The sequence below is a fragment of the Pyrus communis genome, chromosome 5 (genome assembly GCF_041283825.1).
Source record: "Pyrus communis isolate YQ-2024b chromosome 5, ASM4128382v1, whole genome shotgun sequence".
Taxonomy (NCBI): Eukaryota; Viridiplantae; Streptophyta; class Magnoliopsida; order Rosales; family Rosaceae; genus Pyrus; species Pyrus communis.
The window spans coordinates 5,546,702-5,568,805 of NC_142569.1; the positions used below are offsets into that span (position 1 = coordinate 5,546,702).

Consider the following 22,104-nt stretch of genomic DNA (forward strand, 5'->3'; position numbering starts at 1 on the left):
ACAAAAATATATTGGAATAATTAAGTCAATATTTAGGAGAAAATGAATGAAAATATTTTGTAATTATTAGAGTCATGTTTTAGGAAGGATATTATGTCCCTTATTATTTCCTTGGAGAACAAGGATTGTATTATGTATATATATTCAGAATATGGAATACATGAAAAATTAAGCCATAAAATTCTATTTGGCATCGGAGCCTAATCGTAACCCTAAAATATTTTTTTCTACAGTACCTGCTGCTGCTGCTGCGTTCAAGGCTGCAGCCTTGAGTTTTCTGCTATGTTCTTTGCAGCACAAACCGAGAGCTGCTGGGGTAAGTACCTGCCGTGGTCAGCAATGTATTGTGTGCGTGTTTTATGGCAAGCGATTAGGAAGGAATGGGGCTCAAATTGGAGGGTGGGTCGCATAGCGCGGCCAACAACTCAATTTTGAGTCCAGTTGTAATTCAAAGTGATGCTTCAAATGTATCGAATACTGTAAAACTCAATGGATCAAATTATCTTCCTTGGTCCAAAGTATTGGAGATGCATATCGCTGGATGTGGTAAGAAAGGATTCGTGACAGGGAGCATCAAGGAGCCCAAAGAAGACAATGCCAAGTATGAAACTTAAGGATTCGTGACAGGAAGCATCAAGGAGCCCAAAGAAGACAATGCCACGAATGAAGCTTGGGAGACTGGGAATGCAATTGTGAAAGGGTGGCTGATTAATTCCATGGATCCTACCATCATAGGATTTTTCATTCATCTTCGTACCGCTAAAGAAGTCTGGGTAGAAATTGCTCGAACGTATTATGATGGGTTTGATATTTCTCAGATTTATGAGTTGAAGGTGAAGTCATTCCAACTTCGCCAAGAAGGAAGACCTATTGGTGTATACTATGCCGATCTCAAAGCTATCTGGCAAGAGTTGGATCAAAGAAGACCAATCAAGATGGAGTGTGCTATTGACTTGAAGACACTTCGAGAAGAGATTCAACTGGATCGTGTGTATGCCTTCCTAGCAGGGCTTGATGATATTTTTGACAAAGTGCATAGTGATATTTTGAGAACTCAACCTTTACCATCTGTAGATGAGGTGTTCTCCATTGTTAGGCGGGAAACACAATGCCATGCAACTATGATGGGAAGCAGTGGCGTTGGGAACCAAGGAGAAGCTCCTCCCGTGGCTATGGTGTCACAACCACCTTTGGGTAGCTGGCCCTTTAATCCATCACCATTGGCCAATTCTCGGCCATTCACTCGGGAAAACAAGGATGATTTGAAGTGCACTTTTTGTGGGCAAACCTGTCATACAGAAGATACATGTTTTCAAAAACATGGAGTACCGGAATGGTTCCCTGAATTGAAGAAAAAGTTACGTGCCAAGGAACGAGCTGTTAATAGAGCAAATGGAAGCCGTGTATCCGTTGCCACTGCCACCAAGGATGTTGTACCTACTGCGCCCCCCTCTAGTGATCCGAGTCAAAGCTTGTTGACTAGGACCACTCCTAATGAAACCTTGTATAGGGTGTGTTCTTTTAACCTCTGACATGGAACATCATACAGATTGGATTCTAGACTTGGGTGCAACCAATCATATGACTTTTGATAATAATTCATTTGCTAGTATGACAAGAAGTTCAAGGAAGTGTATTGCAACCACTAATGGAACAACAGTACCGGTTTTGAGGGGCCAGCACTGTGAACCTCACGCCGGCCCTTCCCATTCATCATTGCTTGCTTGTTCCCTCGTTGTTTCATAATTTGTTATCTATTCCTCAAGTTACTGAGCAATTAGATTGTGTTATACTTATGCATCCGATGTTTTGTTTGCTTCAAGATATTCCAACCAATGAGATAATTAGGTGTGGCACTAAGAGATAGGGATTATATTATGTGGATGACGTCGTTCCTGGCAGAGCTAATGCAGTTTGAGCATCCAATACCAATAATTTGCAAGAATTTTGGTTATTGCATTGTCGGTTAAGACATGCTTCTTTTGGTTATTTAAGGCGTATGTTGCCTAGTTTATTTCATGAAATAAAAGAATCAGACTTACATTGTGAAGTGTGTATTCTCGCGAAGAGTCATTGCGCTTCGTTTCCTCTTAGTATGAATAAAAGATTATTTCCTTTTGATCTTGTGCACTCTAATGTTTGGGGTCCCTCTCCCATTAGTACTTTGTCTGGAATTAAATGGTTTGTTACCTTTGTTGATGATTGCACTCGTATGACTTGGATTTTTTGATGAAGAATAAAAGTGATGTTAGTATGGTGTTTCTGTCCTTCTCTCAAATGGTTGCAACACAATATTCCTCTGTTATTAAGGTTCTCCGCTCTGATAATGGAGGTGAGTATATTGGTTCCAAGTTGTCTAGCGTACTTCGGGATCAAGGAATTCTACATGAAACTACTTGTCCTCATACACCACAACAAAATGGGGTTACTGAGAGAAATAACCGTCATATCTTGGAAACTGCCCGTTCTTTGCTTATTGGTGTGTCCATACGTAAACGGTTCTAACATGAAGCTGTCACTTATGTCATGTATGCAATTAACCGTATGCCATCCCAGGTTGTGGACTTTCGTACACCTCTCCAAGTGTTGACATAATTTGTTCCTGTAGTATCAACCAATACTCTTCCTCATCGTGTACTTGGGTGTGTAGCCTATGTTCATATTCACAAGATTCATCGTAGTAAGTTAGATCCATGTGCACATCGGTGTGTTTTTCTGGGATTTGCTCCTCAACAGAAAGGGTATAAATGTTACCACCTTGAAACTCGCCATATGTATGTGACCATGGATGTTACTTTTTCTGAATTTGAGTTCTTTTATGCTTTAATTCCATCATCTTCCAATCACCAGGGGGAGAATACTAGTGGTGATCTTGGGTGGTTGGAAATATGTAATTCAGGGGGAGCATTTATTGAAAAAGAAAACTGTGAAAGCTCTCGGCAAGACACTGTCGAGAATGGAGACAAGTGGTTGGAAATATGTAACTCAGAAGGAGCATTTGTTGAAAAAGAAAGTTGTGAAAGCCCTCGGCAAGAAAGCTGTGAAAGTTCTCGGCAAGACACTGCCGAGAATAGAAACAGTGGCTCTCGGCAAGACACTAAGTATCATGCAACCGCCGAGCACCGAATCAACTGGGTCTTCTCAGCAACAGATTGCCAAGTGTGATGCAGAGTGTCGGCAGAGAGCTGGCGAACCAGTTACACCGCGCCAGCAACCATTAGCTACCAAACCTACACCCCTTCTCTCTCAAGCTCGATAGTGCCACCCAATGTGTCTTCTCTAAATATCCCTGAGGTAAGTACTATTGATGCTCATGTAACTAATCCAGATAATATTATGAGTACATATAGTTGCCGCCAAGGCTAAATCTTGGTGTTCCTCCTGACAGGTTTTCTCCTGAAGGAAAAGTGAAGTATCCAATAGCTAATTATGTGTCATGCTCAAACCTTGTACCGGAACGTCAAGCCTGGGTAAATAATGTGGAAGCATTCCAAGCACCAACCCGAGTTGAGGAGGCCTTGAAGGATCCTAAATGGGTTGTTGTAATGGATGAGGAAATGATGGCACTACATAAGAATGATACATAAGAGGTAACGAAGCTACCTGAAGGAAAGAAACCGGTTGGGTGTAGATGGATCTTTACGATCAAGTACAAGGCAGACGGATCGGTAGACAGGTATAAAGCAAGGTTAGTAGCAAAGGGTTATACTCAAACTTATGGTGTTGATTGTCAGAAGACTTTTTCTCCAATAGCGAAGATGAATACAGTACAAGTTTTGATTTCTTTAGCTGCAAATTTGAATTGGCCACTGAAGCAGTTTGATGTGAAAAACGATTTTCTTCATGGGCACTTGGAAGAAGAGGTATATATGGATTTTCCTCCGGGGTACAATGCCGGAGGGAAAACCAAAGTATGTAGGTTGCAAAAGTCACTCTACGGACTAAAGCAATCACCTCGTGCATGGTTTGGTAGATTTACTCAAGTTATGAGGAGGATTAGGTATTATCAAAGTCACTCGGATCATACATTATTTGTGAAACGGGGAAATGGTAGAGTGGCAACCTTAATTATTTATGTGGATGACATGATAATAACAGGTGATGATTCAAAAGAGATGATGAAGTTAGAACAAAATCTTGTTACCGAGTTCGAGATGAAGAATTTGGGAGATTTGAAATATTTTCTTGGCGTAGAAGTAGCTCGGTCATCTAGAGGTATTTTTTTGTCTCAACGTAAATATGTTCTGGATTTATTAAAGGAAACAGGCATGCTAGGATGTAAGCCTGTGGACACTCCTATCATAGAGAAACATTATCTAGGAATTTATCCAGATCAGGAACCGGTTGACAGAGGTAGATATCAAAGACTAGTGGGGAGGCTAATTTATCTGTCTCACACTCGTCCGGATATTGCCTATGTTGTAAGTGTGGTTAGTCAGTTTATGCACTCATCAAGTGTGGATCATATGGCGGCAGTAATGAGAATCTTGGCATATTTGAAGTCTGCCCTGGGTAAAGGAAATTTTGTATGAATGTCATGGGTATATGAGGTATATGAGGATTAAGGGATTTACTGATGATGATTGGGATGGTGATGTGACTAATAGGAGGTCTACATCTGGGTATTTCACATTCGTTGGAGGTAATTTGGTTACGTGGCGAAGCAAGAAACAGAATGTGGTATCACGGTCTTCTGCCGAGGCCGAGTATAGGGGTATGGCACATGGTGTGTGTGAGATTCTTTGGCTACGAAAGTTACTTTGGAGTCTTGGTTTCAAACAGAATGAGGCAATGAAGTTGTATTATGATAATAAGTCTGCTAAAGAAATAGCTGAGAATCTAGTACAGCATGACAGGACTAAACATGTTGAGGTTGATAGACATTTTATCAAAGAAAAGCTGGAGAAGAAGATTGTGTCAATACCGTTTGTGAACTTAGAAGAACAACTTGCAGATATCCTTACCCATGATGTGTGTAGTAGAAGATTCGGTGATTCGCTTGTCAAGTTGGGCATGAGTAATATCTATGCTCCAACTTGAGGGGAAGTATTGGAATAAGTCAATATTTAGGAGAAAAGGAAAGTAAAAATTTTGTAATTGTTGGAGTCATGTTTTAGGAAGGATAGTACGTCCTTTATTGTTTCCTTGGAGAACAAGGATTCCATTATGTATATATATTCAGAATATGGAATACATGAAAAATTAAGCCATAAAATTCTATTAAATAAACCTTAAAAAATTGTTTAACTTAGATTACTATTATTTTATGATGATTTTTTGGAACCACCTATACTACTTAGATTACTATTCCTTTTGTTTTTAAATGAAATCATAGATCATTCTGCCCCATGCAGATAAACACTAAGTACATCAGACATCAGAAAGACATTAATTTAGGCTGCAGACCATTCTAACAAAATAGATACACATTCATTTTATCTAACATGGTCTCATCACAGTGGGCCACAAGCTCCACTCATGAGAAGGTGTGGTGAGAGTACGAGTTTTGGTTTTGCTGATTCTTATATGGTGCAGAGTCTTTGGACTTGCAATTAATAACTTCCAGGCTTCTGCCATTTATTTTGGGCTCATGCTTTCTTATTCAACTCTCTGTGCGTAGAGAGTTGAACCTCCAAAGAATGAGGACCATGTTATATATGTGGAAAACTCAATGTGATGTACAGGTTTATATATATGTACTTCCTATATATAGTTTGAAAAACAAAGGAGAAGCTTTCCATATATTGATGTAAATTGTGTATGTCCATTTGTTGCCTAGGTAACCATTCTTTATAAACGAGCCCAACCTCTGCTAAAAGCATGAATATCGAAGAGTATGCATGTTCCTTGAACTATATATATTAGCAAAAGAAGGATACCAAACAAATCTGTCATCATTTTGATAAGCATTACTACTTCGGAGACTAGCTAGTGGCAACCAAGCACTTTCAATTGCTTAGGGTTATTTGGTATTCAATTTGAAAATACTTTGTAGTTTTCAAAAATAATGAAATCTAAAAATTTGGGGTGTCATTTCCTTTATTGGTCATGTTAGGCCGAGCCAGGCGGAGTAGGTTTACTACAAGTCTGCAACCAACCATTGGATTAAAATGAGGTTTGAGTCGCCTGACGTTCGCATGAATGAATTCAGAAGCAATCCTTGGAGGAACATACTTTTCAGTGGTTAACCTGTTGCTTGGCTCTGCATGATACGTACATGCAGGACTGAAACCACTGGTTCCATCCTTGGCCCAAAATCGTACTCCATGACAGTTAGGCGATAGTATGAGGCACGTCGAGAAGAGCCTAGCTTGTTGACTGACGTGGATATTTGGGGATTGAAGGATGCCGATATTCCTCATAGCACGTATTCTCCTTGGTTTGGCTTTTGCGCCTCTGAAGGAAGAGCATTTTGCATGCTTAAAATGAAATGAAAAGCCTTTTCATTTTTGGCCTAAACAAATCGAAACAGTTTTCCAAACTCAAAGCACTCATGTTTTACTTGAAGTTGGTAGCAAACATCCGCTTTTACTATTTCTTGGAGCAAAAGAATAAAGAAATAACAACTTGATCACATTTCAAATGAGCATACAACAACAAGACGGCCTTATCCCGACATGATCAACAGGGATATCAGGTTTCAACAACATTTCAAATGAGTATAAACAAATTAAATCTTTTGAATCAAACAAAACAGCAGACCAACATGACTGCGATGAAAAACAAACTGCAATAATTTTCTAAAGACACTTCAAATGAGCTAAATCCCTTTTGATTTAATCAGAGGTTCCAAATTGGAATTTATTCTAAAACTTGGACTGAAGGCTGTAGATCGCGTTCGTATCCACTTGGAAAGCCTTTGCAAGAATATCAGCAGGGATATCAGGATTTGATCCAAATACTGCATTTGCAATGGTAATGACACCTGGATTTTGGCTGCTGAGAGCTACAAGGGCAACTGCATTACCATTTCCAACATTCTGCTGGAAATGCACGAGACCGACTGGGAACACAAAAACATCACCCTTCTGAAGTACCTTGGTGATGAGGCGGTTTTCAGTGTTCGACGTGACAAAACCAACTTTGAGGCTACCTTCCAGGACTGTCAAAATCTCAGTAGCTCTAGGGTGTGTATGTGGAGGGTTAAGACCCCATGGGGCAAAATCAATACGCGCAGCGGTGATGCCAAGGGCATTAAGTCCTCCAATCTGGGCTACACCAATGGGAGTCACACGTGAACCAACTGCGTTTCATGTGTTGCCTGCTAGGTGAAGCCCACTGAAAAAGAAATCGTTGGCTTCAACCAGTTTAGGGTCCTTGCAAACACGACCATTAACCAGTACTGAAACCATGATGAGAAAAAGTACATAAACATTAGCAGCATGCATAATTACCAATTGATATCTATGGTGGATATATTTATTTTTGGGACATATTTACCATGGAAAATATACAAAAAGACGATTTTAGCTACCTGAGCTCGTTGCATCTGCCACGCAGAAATCCTGAAGAGAACTCGGGTCTGATGCCAAAGCAACGGAAAAAGTTACGGCAAGGAATGCGAAAAATAGGAACTGAGTGGCCATTTGATCAAGACAGTAAGCAGAGAGAAATTGACCAACTTTTGCTTAAACTTCGTAAGAGCGAGGATTGTGGATTGAAACTCTATCTATGTCTCTGCTTTTATAGAGCGAAGTACCTCTGCATACATGTATGGTTTCCTATGAACTGAAAAAGTCTAGTCTTAATTTGTAACCCCATAGTACAAATTTTTCATAGGAAGCTGGTGCTTGTGCATGTATATGTCATCAGAACCGGCACTGGTGCTGGGCCTGCTGGCATTGAGGAACATTTCCCTTCTCTCTACGTCAAGAAGTTTTGATGTCCCTATTACACTTGGCGCAAGGTGTACCTTTTCACGTATTATAATAGAGACGAACGAAATGGTTGATATTCTATTTCTAAGCTATATTAATAGTAAAAATGAATATAGGTGTTACAAGTGGAACTATAGGATCATGCGACGGTGTTCCAAGTACACAACAACAATGTAACAGGAAGTGCAAATTTGATGAAGAAATGTATTGCTCACAGATTTGAATTGGCTTTCTAGAATAAATTTTAAACTCTTATTGGCATCCTTTTCTCTGCTCTTTCTCCGATTACCATAGTACAGATTTCATACATTCAGAAAATCTTATTCAATAAGCATGATTAATACAAATATTATATTCTGTATGCAGCGGGAAGCATTAAGTAGAATATTGTGGACAATTGATATTGGAGGTTTCTTTTTTTTTTCAGGCAAATTTTGGTTTAAAAGCTGGTTGTTGCTTGCTTTGACTTAAACAAACTAAGATAAAGTGTGGAACAGGGGACGCGTATATATTCAATATGATGTAATTTGCATAGAGGCATGAAACTTTAAAAAAATGTTTAACTTCTATATTAAATATGCTATCTGATACCTACATTTTTTTTATGATCAGTTGGATTCAAGCTAGCTAGTATTTTTTTTTTTTTTTTAACAAACGATATTATCTATACTAAGGGAGAGGGGGTGAACTTAGTCTCACAATAGGCTAGCAATAATGTGGTTCGAATTCACCTTTGACGAAAATCGAATCTCATACCTCTCACTTATAAGTGAAGAGTAATACCAACGAGAAAATTACAAAAATGATCCTTAAATTATGGCTTAATTAAAGCAGTGATCGCTGAACTAAAAATTCATTAAATTTGATATCTAAATTTGACAAAATGTGGAGCAATAATCCTCAAGTTTAACTCTGTTTACTTTCCATCCATTGTGCTTGCGTGGCATGCACCTGAGGCCCACAATGATATTTTCAATTTTTAATTATAGACTTTTTTACGATATTTTTGTTTTGTTTTTGTTACAGAGGCAGCATAAAGCCCAAATAGAATCGCTAAACAAAGAAATACATCAACCCAAGGGCCTTACACAAATAGCCCGATTCCTACATAATACAACATAATACAATTAAGATTCAAAGAAAAACTTATCTTTGCCAAACCATCAGCCATCATGTTCATTTTTCCGATAAATATGACTTAAATCACATTGATCAAATCGAGAAGATTAAGTGATTACAGCCATGTAAAAAAGAAGCCAAGGGAAGCAAATCATTCACAACACATTTGGAGAGTGAAACTAAAAATTCAGATTCTCAAGTATCCTCCTAACAACCGTATCCAAAGCTCAACTTCATGGACTTCTCCTACTCTCATATTGCTGAAAAGCCCCCGATCCAAGAGCCCTGATGATCGCTAATTGATCGAAATTGTGTTGCCTAGCTAACCCTTCTTTATAAACAAGCTCAACCATTGTTGATTAAAACATGAACATATCGAAAGAGTACGGCAGATTCCTTGAACTAAGGCACAAAAGAAGGATAATATAGATGTGTGGAGTTATGATGGTGAAGTTCGCAGAAAGCAAATCTGTCTAGCATTTGACAGACATTTCTGGTTCGGAAACTAGCTATATAGTAGGCAGCCACTTTCAACTGCTTAAAGAATTAAACGGTTTTCATGCATATATAGTCTTGCAGATTGCAAAGCTCTTGGAGGAAAGGCCTCCCTCGCTACTAAGCAAACAAATAAAGCAAAATAGACCAACTTTGATTGCGTTTCTATACGAGAAGAAATAAATTATCCTCTTGAAGTATCAGAATCTAACACAATTAGAGTCCTGTGTTCTTAAAAAGAACAAATATTACAAAGTAGCAGACCACCATGACTCACTTGAAATGTAAGTCGGATCCCTTTCGATTGAATCGGAGATTCCAAATGGGACTCTAAAACTTTGCCAGCAAATCGAAGACTACATTGCTGTCCACTTGGAAAGACTTTGCAAGAACATCAGCAGGGATATCAGGCTTTGATCCAAATATTGTATTTGCAACGGTAATGGCACCAGGGTTTTGGCTGCTGAGAGCAGCAAGGACTACTGCATTACTATTTCCAACATTGTGTTGGTAATGAACAAGTCCTACTGGGAACACAAACACATCACCCTTCTGAAGCACCTTGCTGATATGACGGTTTTCCGGGTTGGAAGTGATAATACCCACTTGGAGGCTCCCGTCCAGGACTGTCAAGATTTCTGTAGCGCGAGGATGCGTGTGTGGAGGGTTAATACCCCATGGGGCATAATCGATACGCACCATGGAGATACCAAGAGTATTAAGTCCTGGATTTGGACTGCGTTAACGGGGGTCACCCGTGAGCCAACTGGGTTGGATGTTGCCTGCTAGGTGAAGTCCGCTGAAGAAGAAGTCGTTGGCATCGACAAGTTTGGAGTCCTTGGCACGCAAAACCATTCACCAGTACTGAAATCATGGTGGAAAAGAATACATTAGAAACAAATATAATTCCCATACTAACTAGCTGACTGATATTATGTACATACATGTACGAATATAATTATGATTTAGCTTAGGTGCCTACCTGAGGCTTTATCGGCGACGCAGAAATCCTGAAGAGAACTCGGGTCAGATGCCGAAGCAATGGAAGAAGATACGGCAAGGAACGCCAACAAAAGAAGCTGAGAAGCCATTAGAATTTCGAAAATCTTTTGCTCTCTTTGGTTTGCTTAAACTTTGTAAGGAAATTAGGGTAAACCTGAGTTGTGGATAAAGACCTAGCACGTTGCTGCTTTTATACAGAGAGCGGGAGCTCGTACTTTTTGTGCACTGAAAAAGTCTGGTTTTCTAACTGCGTGTGAATTTTTTTTGTTTTAACTCAAGGCTTGTCATCTATATTACTTCGTTTTTACTCAGGTGCCGGCATTGAAATTATTCCTTTCTGTAAAAGATAAGAAAATAAGAATAACCAAAGCATTTATCAATTAATAAAAATAGATTTGAAGCTGTTGTCAAATTTGACAGCAACTGTCTCTCCTGCCTTTTTATGTCACGTCACATAGGAATTGGCATTTCATTTGGAAAACACTAGCAATGTCTTTTTTTTACCGTTATTGATGATGTAGACTTTTTGACATTTTCTTTAAAGATGCTCTAAATTTCGTTTTATAAGTAAGAATTAATTTATAATTATTATACGCAAAAATCTAAACCATTGATGTTTCGGGTCACTCAGCGGTATGGAACATGAAAAAAATAAAATTGGTATGCATATACGATATTATAATTAAAACATTAAATCGCATCCCTTTCTTCGAATATAATTCAAACCAGGCAAAGGAAACGATGGGTGTTTGGGCGGCTCCATTTTACCAAAACAAATACAAATACAAACAGCATCTGGTGTAAGACAGAAAATTCCATCACTGAAACATAAGTTTCGACATTATATGCCTTACTCGGTACAACATTCAAATCCAACACAAAAGCGTTTTTACAAAACCCATCTCTTGTACAAGGACCCCTCCCACATTCCATACATCCATGTTTCAAATCTAAATTGACTGAGCAACAATCAATCGTTCAAATTAAGCCACAAACATAACGAGTTTACACAAACTGAGAAACCACGACCATGGCACGATTCATCAAGCACCAACCTCCTCTTCCTCCTCTTCGTACTCCTCCACTTCGATAGTTGCATCCTGGTATTGCTGGTACTCGGCAACCAGATCATTCATGTTACTCTCAGCCTCGGTGAACTCCATCTCATCCATTCCCTCTCCCGTGTACCAATGCAAGAAAGCCTTTCGCCTGAACATAGCTGTGAACTGCTCGCTAACTCTCCTGAACATTTCCTGAATTGAAGTCGAATTCCCAATGAAAGTGCATGCCATTTGCAGACCCTTGGGTGGGATGTCACACACGCTGGACTTAACGTTATTGGGAATCCACTCGACAAAGTATGAGGAGTTCTTGTTCTGGACATTAATCATCTGTTCATCAACTTCTTTGGTGCTCATCTTACCACGGAACACAGCAGATGCAGTAAGGTAACGTCCATGGCGTGGATCAGCAGCACACATCATGTTTTTGGCATCCCACATCTGCTGGGTCAATTCGGGCACAGACAGAGAACGGTACTGCTGTGATCCTCTTGAAGTTAGGGGTGCAAACCCAACCATAAAGAAGTGCAGCCGTGGGAAAGGGATAAGGTTAACAGCAAGCTTGCGTAGGTCAGAGTTCAACTGTCCAGGGAACCGAAGACAACATGTGACACCGCTCATGGTAGCAGAGATGAGGTGATTAAGATCACCAACTGCGTTAGCCGTGCAAAGAAATATGTTAAGATATCACATGACATTCCTTCTAAAAATCTCATAAGAATTCACATGAACACACACAAATGCGTCTTATAGCATGTCATTATAAGATGCCAGTCTGTGATTTATCAGAATCTTTTTTACTTAAGATACAATCAAACAAAAAAAGCTCATTATATAACTCTACAATTACTGTCACTTGTCAGCCACCATATATCTAAGATTTGGACTTACAAGTGGGGTTGGATAGCTTGAGGGTGCGGAAGCAGATATCATACAGAGCCTCATTGTCCAAAACCATACATTCATCAGCATTTTCGACAAGCTGATGGACGGAAAGGGTGGCATTGTATGGCTCTACAACCGTGTCAGATACCTTTGGGGATGGGAAGACAGAAAATGTCAACATCATTCTATCCGGGTACTCCTCCCTGATCTTGGAAATAAGAAGAGTTCCCATGCCAGAGCCGGTGCCACCACCCAAAGAATGACATACTTGGAATCCTGTTCAAAACACATGGCCAACATTACAAAGCTGAATCATTTCATTCACACCAATCAGCCATTCAAATTATAAACTCAGGAAACACTTGATATCAATCAAAACCGCTCTTGTTCATTCCTTCTACGTTATGCTTAACCGCACTTGTGACCAAATATTTGTGACATATCAATCAGATGTCAACGACATGTCCACATTTAAATGAAATGCGATTAACCGCAACGTAGAAAAACTTATTTGACAAAAAATTAGCCATAATTTGAGAGATAGGAAACAGAACAAGACATTCAATCAAGCCAACCCAAATAAGACATGATTAAGCACTACAATATCATATCCAATCCAATCGTATTGACAACAATCAACGAATTAACAAACACAATTGAGATTCAATTTCAAACCAAAAGCACGATCAAATCAGATATACAAAACAAACCCAAAAAACAATTTCAACCCAAAATCTTGGTTTTCAATTTTCACCATACCCTGTAAGCAATCGCAATTCTCAGCCTCTTTTCGCACCACATCGAGCACGGAATCGATAAGCTCGGCGCCCTCCGTATAATGCCCTTTAGCCCAATTGTTCCCGGCCCCAGACTGCCCGAATACGAAGTTATCGGGTCTGAAAATCTGCCCGAACGGGCCGGATCTGAGCGCGTCCATCGTCCCAGGCTCCAGATCCATAAGAACCGCACGTGGTACGTACCTTCCGCCGGTGGCCTCGTTGTAATAGACATTGATTCGCTCGAGCTGGAGCTCGGAGTCGCCGTTGTACCTTCCGGTGCCGTCGATGCCGTGCTCGTCGCAGATCACTTCCCAGAACTTGGCGCCGATCTGGTTGCCGCACTGGCCTCCCTGGATGTGGAGGATTTCTCTCATCCTTGGGGGTTCGAGACCTGTTTGGTTGCCGGGAAAATGGGAGGGGAAAGCGAGGGAAAATGTTACCGTGATAGGTTTTGGTTTTGCCGCGATTGGATGGAGAGGAACAGGTAGTGGAGAAAATGGCTTCGGGAATTGTATATTTTAAAGGGTGGGTCCGGTGAAATTTGGGGAATGTGTAGGGGTATTTTGGGGAATCAAATTTGGATTATTATTGGCAATGTTTTTGTGGGTTTCGGGATTTTTCTAATTTTGGGGGCGAAGTGTTGTCACAGTTTGTCCTAAAACTACCTGAGACACCAAAACCAGGATGGTTTGTGGGTGTGAAATTTGGCCATTGTTTTGGAGAGGAGAGAAATGTTAAAGGAGATTATTTCAAAACTGGGATTTTCTTCATAACAGGTATATCTATCGCTTTATAATTTTTACATAATGTTTCATAAAATTGGCATGAGAATTGACGTTAAACTATGAGGTGGTGGAAAGTTCATGAAAAATCTTATTTTAAGAGAGTATCTTTAGCATTTCTCTGTTATAAATTATTTTTGGAGCCACATAATCCCACATTTGTGGCCAGGCTGGCAATCGGGTTGTGTTCGGGTTAGTTATTTATAGGTGTGTCATGTTCATGTTGATATACGATTGATTAGCAAGCACATTGATTGAAAAATAATATATAAAGCAATAACTAGTAGAGAATTGTTATTGGATTTCCAAAATTTAATTGTGCACTTTCTATATTTTGAAAGAAAAAAAATTATGAGAATTGCACAAATAAATTTTTGAAGTGTTAATAATAATTCTTTAACTAATATTATACTTAACAAAATGAGATAATTATAATTTATTTAGTGTTAAAATTATGTGAACAATACTGTTCATCTGTACGTACCCATTAAATTTTATATTCATGCAAATTTCGAATTGCAATAAATGTGTGATGATCGAAATTGTCACCTGATTTTGTCACTTGTACCAAACCACAAATCTCCAACAATTTCCATCCTAGTGAGATCTAGGGTCAAGCTAACCTTCCATTACAACCCCCATGCACTTTCAAAAGCAATTCCACCTCCTAAATGACACTTCAAATTAGGATATTTTGGAATAAAAAAATAAAAAAATTTGGGCAAAACAATAGATTTGTTAAATTATGGAACCACGTTATGATGTAAGGACAACATTCATCGTAGAGGGTCACTTGTGGATATTTTGGATCTTTGATAGTTTATGGTGGATGGGAAATTTTAGTTTATTTTATAATTTATATTAAAAAATTATTTATGAGATTTTTTTGTGAGAATTATTAGAGAGTGCCCACCACTGAGCGGTGTTTCTTTTGCTTTGAGGAAAACAAAGATGGACAAAAGCCAAGAAGGATAAGATATGTCCTACTATTTTGGGTGATCTACTTTTATGGTTTCTGATGGCCACCCAAAATCTACTATAGTTTGTGCTTTAAATATATACAAAATCTTATCCTTAAAACCTAACTCTATAAAAAAGAAATAAAGCATATATTATTCTTAATCAAATCTCTAATCCCACACCATTCATTCCCAGCCCCCAAATGGGAGGGATAACAGTGGCTTACTGTGACATCCCACATCGTCCAAGGGAGTGATCTTTAAATGTACATTCTTATCCCTACCTAGCACGATATTGTCCGCTTTGAGTTTACCATTCCCTCACGGTTTTGTTTTTGGGAACTCACGAGTAACTTTCCAGTGGGTCACCATCATGGAATTGCTCTAGCCCCCTTCTCGCTTAACTTCGAAGTTCCTACAGAACCCGAAGCTCCCACATCGCCCAGGGAAGTGATCCATCCCGGGTCAGGATGTGACAATTTGGTATCAGAGCTTAACCCTGGTCGCGTGTGTGCCGATGAGGACGTCGGGCCCCTAAGGGGGGTGGATTGTGACATCCCACATCACCCAGGGGAGTGATCTTTAAATGTATATTCCCATCCCTACCTTGCACAAGGCCTTTTGGGAGCTCACTGGCTTCGGATTCCGTAGGAACTCCGAAGTTAAGTGAGAAGGGGGCTAGGGCAATTCCATGATGGGTGACCCATTAGGAAGTTGCTCATGAGTTCGCAAAAACAAAACCGTGAGGGAATGGTAAGCCCAAAGGGATAATATCGTGCTACGGTGGTGGAGCGGGCCTGGAAAGTGTTTCCCCCCGGGCGAGGATGTGACACTTACCACCAGTTGTCTCTCTTTTTTTTTTTTAAAAAAAAAAAAACAACAACAATAGGTGTGGCTACCTTTCAAGTTATAATTGAAAAGCCATGATGACGGTATTTTATACTATAATCGAGAATATATCCTCTGTATCTACAACTCCCATCGTTTAGCTATAAATACAAGAGAATATGTGTTTAGTTTTATGTGAGAGAATAAGATGAACACAAAAGAGTAGCCATTGTTTGAGAGGTCCAGTTTAGTTTGCTTTAATTCTTAATAGATGGATACCAAGTAATAGTGGATAATATGATCTAATCAATCATTTTCATACCATATAAGCCCTCTCTATTAATCTAGTAATTAGAATTCGAAAGGCCAACTTTTTTGGTTTACACAAACATGATATGGAAATAGAAACAATGGATGAGAAAAAGCTATTAGGATTCTACTTGAAGGTTTAAATATGAAATTGACACCCGATCTTCATCCCTAATTAATTTATTTCCTTAGTTTTTTTTTTTAATATAAGCGATACTTTTAGTTTAAAATACAAAAAAAAAAATATTTGAACTTGAAAAACAATAAATTGAAGAGAAAGATCATGACCACCAAGACTAACCCACTTCTTACGACTTCTTTCGTTTTCATCCTACATATATTCTCAAAATAAATCTCAAGTTCAATCGTTGTGGATGTCATAGATTATTGGGTTTGGAGCTCGGGCTTAGGCTGTGCACCTAGCCCATCAGTCCATGTTAATGTTGGGCTAAATGGGTATATAGAGAGGGCTTGGGCTTACATGTTGGGCTAACATTGCAATTATAATCTAATGAATGCATATGCATAATGTGATTAAACAAAAGTGCAGGATAGTAATATCCATATATCCGACTTTTAACGCATTTCTTTTAATTTTTTATTGTCAAATTGAATGAATTGAAAATAATCAATGAATAACAATTAACATGAGTGTGTGGGAGATAAAAATTGGTGTGTGAATAGGAATATCCAAGTAGAAATTTGTTTTCTTCGTCAATGGTCAATGGTGAGTAGCAAATACTATACCTTCCCCCTCTATGGAATTTAACTCTTCTCCACTTCTTATTGAACAAAATCAGGGGAGGAAGGTGAGATGGAGCAGATGCAGCAAATGTCCAGGCTGCTCTGGTTGCCTGCCTGGAAGAAGGGAGGGAGTGGATAGTGATTGGGTCTGATGCCCATAGTCTAATACGTATGCTAAAGGAGTGTGTACTGCAGAGGCTACGTTGGAGTGTGTTTGATTGATATCTGGTGTTTAGCAAATCAGTTTAGAGAGGTTGAGTTCAGTTTTATTCCGCGGGGTGGGAACCTTGCTGCCCACGTAGTCAGTGGCGGATCCAGGATTTTAAACTCGGGGGGTCCCAATAATAAAGGTTAAAAAATTTATAGACAAAAATAACATTGAAAAGTTAAATATAATACATTTTATTCAAAAATCATTTGCATAACAATATTACAAGCTATAAAATCCTAATTCAAGCGTCCACGACGAGGTTTCATGGTCTGAAAATGTTCCATGATAGCTTCATTACCAATACATGAAAAAACATCTTTCTCAATGTAAACAACTAAGCTGTCACTACCCAATAAACAAAATTTACATCTAAATTCTAATGATCAAATGAGTATAAACATAAAACATATCAACAATCATATCAATAATAGACTAAAAATCTTCATCAATATCTAATATAATTTAATTGAGATTAGATTAGAATACCAAAAAACTTACTTGAATTGTGAACCAAATAGTGGTGACCTAGAGATTTGGGGAGGTATGATATTAGAGTAATAAAATTATAATATGGGATTGGGTGTGGGATTTAGAATTTTAGGGTTTTGAAATTTGAGGAGTTGGGGATTGGAAATTGGATGAATATGTTAAAGCTGGGCATTGGGGGAAGCAGAAAAGAAATTTGGGTGAATATGTTATTGGGCATTGGGGGAAGCAGAACAGCGGGAAACGGGGGAAGGGTGGGACAGTGGGGAATGATGTGGGTTAGGGGAGGGATTTAAAATAATGGGCAAACACTTTGGGTGGGATTTAAAAAATAATTTAAAACAATTGGCCAAAACTCTGTTGTTTTGGGCCAATTATTTTCTTTCTTCTCCGGTCATCTTCTCCGACAAGAAGATGTCGTACCTGCAACCTGCACTGCACGAGGGGTTCCCAGAAAATTTCTAGTAGCGATTTAGGGTCGTCGAAGGGTCCTGGGACCTCTCAGGTCCCTCTGTGGATCCGCCACTGCACGTAGTGGCGTCGCATGTTGCTTGTCATGGAAGTTCTTTTTTGTGGGATGTTTTAGGTCTTGATTTTCTTTTTAATATTTTGGGCGAAGATATAAACGTTTTCATTAAATTATAATCAAGTTTACTCTTTTGACAAAAAATTAAAAAAAAATTTAAAATGACACCGTCCAATGTGCTTCCAGTAAAAATTCGGCTACAAACCCTTTTTTAACTGATTTTGTGTTAAATAATTGGAGTACCAGAACATCAATTTACTCATGTTACAGCATATACACTGATTTTCAATATTATATTTTACTGTGTAAACTTGCCGACTTGTCGTCCACCTAACTGTTTCGGTATTTTTCCTTCATTTAGGAAGCAAGTCGGTAAGTTGCATGGGATGGGTAACCTTTACTATATTCCATCTAAATCATGTTTAAAACAAAACTCAATACAACCTCAATGGAATTAATATTTAGTGTTAATGAATAAAATATATGTTATAATTGTGTAGTGTAACTTACAACTTCACTACTACGGGGTGATCCAGTGATTAGAGATGAATTTCAGGTTCGTATTCCACAAAGCACGTTCTGGGTTTGATTCCTAGTGTTGGTGAATCGCACGATGGTGACAAGAGAAAGGTATAAATGCCTCTGTGAATCTTCTCGATCCCTGGAAGGAAGAAGTCTCTGTGAGTCTTCTCGGTCCCCAGAAGAAAGGACTGCCGTAGGAAGCCACTAACTAAAGTTCTTTTAAAGAAAAATAAAAGTTCTAACCCTAAGCACAAATATCAAAGTCACACCAAAACGTTTCTCTTTTATCTATCTACGCGTGTTAAACTATATGTTTTCGAAGTTTCAACTTTTGCTTTCTTTTACCAGCAGATTCAACTTTGCTTTTGTGATGTTTGAACTTTGAAGTAGTAAGGAAGCAAAATAGTTGTAACAGCTGTATCTCAAATAATCAAAAAACATGTGACCAAATGAGTAGAAACTGAAAAGAAAAATGCACTCAATCATCAGTCAATTTACACCAGCATTTTCTGGTCGTTTACCTGCAAGAAAAGGTTACACCAATGGGGATGGGGTCCCCCTTTTTATTCCCTGTAAGCTCTCCATAATTAAGTACACGTTTTACGTGAGCTAATGAACAAAACAGTTTTAATTACTTGAGATTTTTTTTTCCAAGTTAGTTAATAATTATAATATTTGCTCACTTGATAGACTTACTGTAATTTAGAGCTTGTTTGAAAGTGTTTTTAAAATGGTTAAAAGTGTTTTTGGTGTAAGTATTTTTTAAACCAATTCTAAGTAAAACTGCAAATAAATCCTAGAAAATCACTTAAAGTGTTTCGTGCAATAAAAACATAATTAGTGCTTCTCACAAGAAACACTTTAAGTGCTTTTACAACTCTAAAATATTTTTCCTAAAAATACCTTCAAACGAACTATTACTCTTTTATAAAAGTAGAATATATGCCACCAAGAATTCATTAAATTTCCCCTACCAATTGAGATGTTTCAGCTTTTTTTTTTAGTGCAAGGAGAGATTAAGCCTTTTTGCAAAGAGTCCATGGCTTTACGCGAAAAGCACGACGAAGACATGCATGCATTATTTGTGTTCTTTTGTTTTTTTGTTTTTTTTGTTTTTTTTTCAACCATCATCTTTATTTGATGGTAAGAACACAACATATTTTAGTTAACTGTGTGTGAAATATGCGATGAATTATTGTCAGTCTACAGTAGAATACTTTTTTAGAATTTTCGAAAGAGATAGGCATTTATATTGATTGCGAAGCAGAAACCTAATCAGATCACTGAGAATCGTAGACACCAACTTTAGTTTTGTTCCCTCCATATGTGAATTTCATTCTTTATTTGAGAAGAAATTAATGACATAATAATGGTTGGACCTCTAGATGGTTCTATAATTAAAATATTTTTTGTAAATTTTAATATAAAAGTTAGGATATATTTCATATATTTCTTTTAATCTTATAAGCTTGTGGAAAAAGAAGTGTATTTAGTGAAGTTTCTTTTGGCCATACAAATAAATAACCTGTTGAATATTGTGTTTTTTTTTTTGTTGTCATCCGTATTTATAAAAAGTTTATCAAACACTTTGATACCGTATTTTGAACTCTAAACATTTTTACAAACTTAATTTATTAAACACTTTACTGTTTTGTTTCACAACTGATTATTTTTATTTTTTACTGCACACCAAAAACATTTCTTTAAAAACACAATAATACCAAACTAGGTCCCGCCTCGACTGTGGTATCCTACGTGCTTAGTTCTTAAGCCAACATGTTTCATTTCTTCTTCCCCTTCTCAATTTACCAATAATATTTGTGTACATATTATACAATATAGTTTGTTTTTTTTTTTTTCCATCTTTATATGGGATAAAAGCAAAAAGAGCCATCGGATTCTAAGCACATCATGGTGAAATTGGGGTCCCATCCAAGAAATATCCTAACTTGGTCCAATAATTCCATCGAGTGGTTTTCAGTGAAGAGTGGGGGACATCTTACACATGAAAGGGCTGAAAGTGGATTTGTTGGTGACAATTGCTCCTCCAGATGCCAGTTTATGCATAAAGCAAATTATAACCTAAACACCCAGTGAAAGCAAGACATTGAGTTACGAAGTCTTTTTAAGTCAAAATAAATTGGGATTATAATATATTTACTGTGATAATAAAACGTTTTTAGTTCAGTTCGGTGAACCATTAGTTTCCAAAATTCAACGTTGTAGGTACAAGTTTTATAGAGCGTGAATTTGTTTTCTTGTTAGTTAGATCAATCAAATTCAACAATTAATTATGCAAATAGTACTCGATGATTTAGGATGTCGAAGAAAAAATTGCCATGTAAGAGTTGTTGATAATTTAGTGGCACCTTTCATCGTTTGCACTGAATGAGCAATTGCGTATTGGATAAAGGCTAGGTAAGCAGTAAGCTCACTATTGGATAGCAGCTTGAAAGAGATTTCAAGCACGATACGGAGCATTCAACCACAAAATAGTAATAATAAAATAAAGCAAAAAGTTTAAATGGATGGGACACTTGCACTAGTTAGCCACTTTAAGGATATTCAAGAGAAACTTTGTGTGTGAAGTTTTTTTCGAGTATTTCATTCATATGCATTGTGCATATATGGATATTGATGTCGCAATTTAAGAAAATATAAAATAATATAAATTCTAATGATGATAAGAATATGGATTTTAAGGTTTACCAAAATTGCATGAAAGAAGATTAGGTTAACAAAATTGCACATTTGGCTTATATAGTCATGCATGGATGGCCTCTTGGTACTCTTATAGGCTAATTGATAAGGTTAACAAAATTGCCCATTTGGTTTATATAAGCATCTTGGTATGGGTGGATGTGAGTTCTACTTAAAAATCCAATACTTACAGAAAAATAACTACGGCGAATCGGAATCGATTGATTTCTACATAGTTACTTTAAACTTTTGCCTCATGTATAATCGAAAAATGAATTATATGCGGTTATGTGAGTTTTAAATTTTGAATCTCATTAATGCATTTTAGAATCTAATAAAATCTTTGATAAGAAAAAAAAAATCTAATAAAATCTGAATATGATATAGATCATCACTAAATTTTAAAAAATTAACCAGAAATTTATAATTAGTTTACAACATCCATCCTTGCATCGTAAATTCTATTTTTGGTTATTGTATCCTTAAATATTGCTTGTATAAATAACAATGTGAGAAAACTTCAATATTAGACCAGACTATCAAATCAATGCAGTGGTTCTTAACATTTTGTTTTGTCAAAAGGGATTAGACTTTATGGGATTCTAATGGTAATGTGCCCATCGTCCGCCAAAAAAGACAAAAATTCAGGACCAATAAAATCCCACAAAAGAGAACCAACATGCTTAACTACGTATGAAACCACAGAGTGTGCTGCCCTAACTACTATTTATTCGGACAAACAAAAACACAACGGACCTCATAGTTCTAGCTAAAACGCAAATGTCCCGAAGAATAATGCATCAAATCAATGTAGTAATT

The 22,104-nt window shown here is 37.7% G+C and overlaps 1 protein-coding gene and 2 pseudogenes across 2 annotated transcripts; all 3 read right to left on the reverse strand.

The window, feature by feature from the left end:
- Window positions 1–6,779: 6,779 nt before the first annotated feature.
- LOC137724612 (putative germin-like protein 2-1) lies at window positions 6,780–7,586 on the reverse strand (annotated as a pseudogene).
- Window positions 7,587–9,759: 2,173 nt separating this feature from the next.
- LOC137726906 (putative germin-like protein 2-1) lies at window positions 9,760–10,642 on the reverse strand (annotated as a pseudogene). The gene is made up of 2 exons (XR_015962342.1): window positions 10,474–10,642; window positions 9,760–10,355 (listed from the first exon to the last, which is right to left on the reverse strand). The product of XR_015962342.1 is annotated as a putative germin-like protein 2-1 (transcript).
- Window positions 10,643–11,289: 647 nt separating this feature from the next.
- On the reverse strand, window positions 11,290–13,717 carry LOC137724438 (tubulin beta-7 chain). The gene is made up of 3 exons (XM_068463183.2): window positions 13,199–13,717; window positions 12,446–12,715; window positions 11,290–12,207 (listed from the first exon to the last, which is right to left on the reverse strand). The coding sequence occupies exons 1-3, from the start codon at window positions 13,590–13,592 to the stop codon at window positions 11,537–11,539; spliced, it is 1,335 nt and encodes a 444-aa protein (XP_068319284.2). The 5' UTR covers window positions 13,593–13,717; the 3' UTR covers window positions 11,290–11,536.
- Between the last annotated feature and the right edge of the window lie 8,387 nt (window positions 13,718–22,104).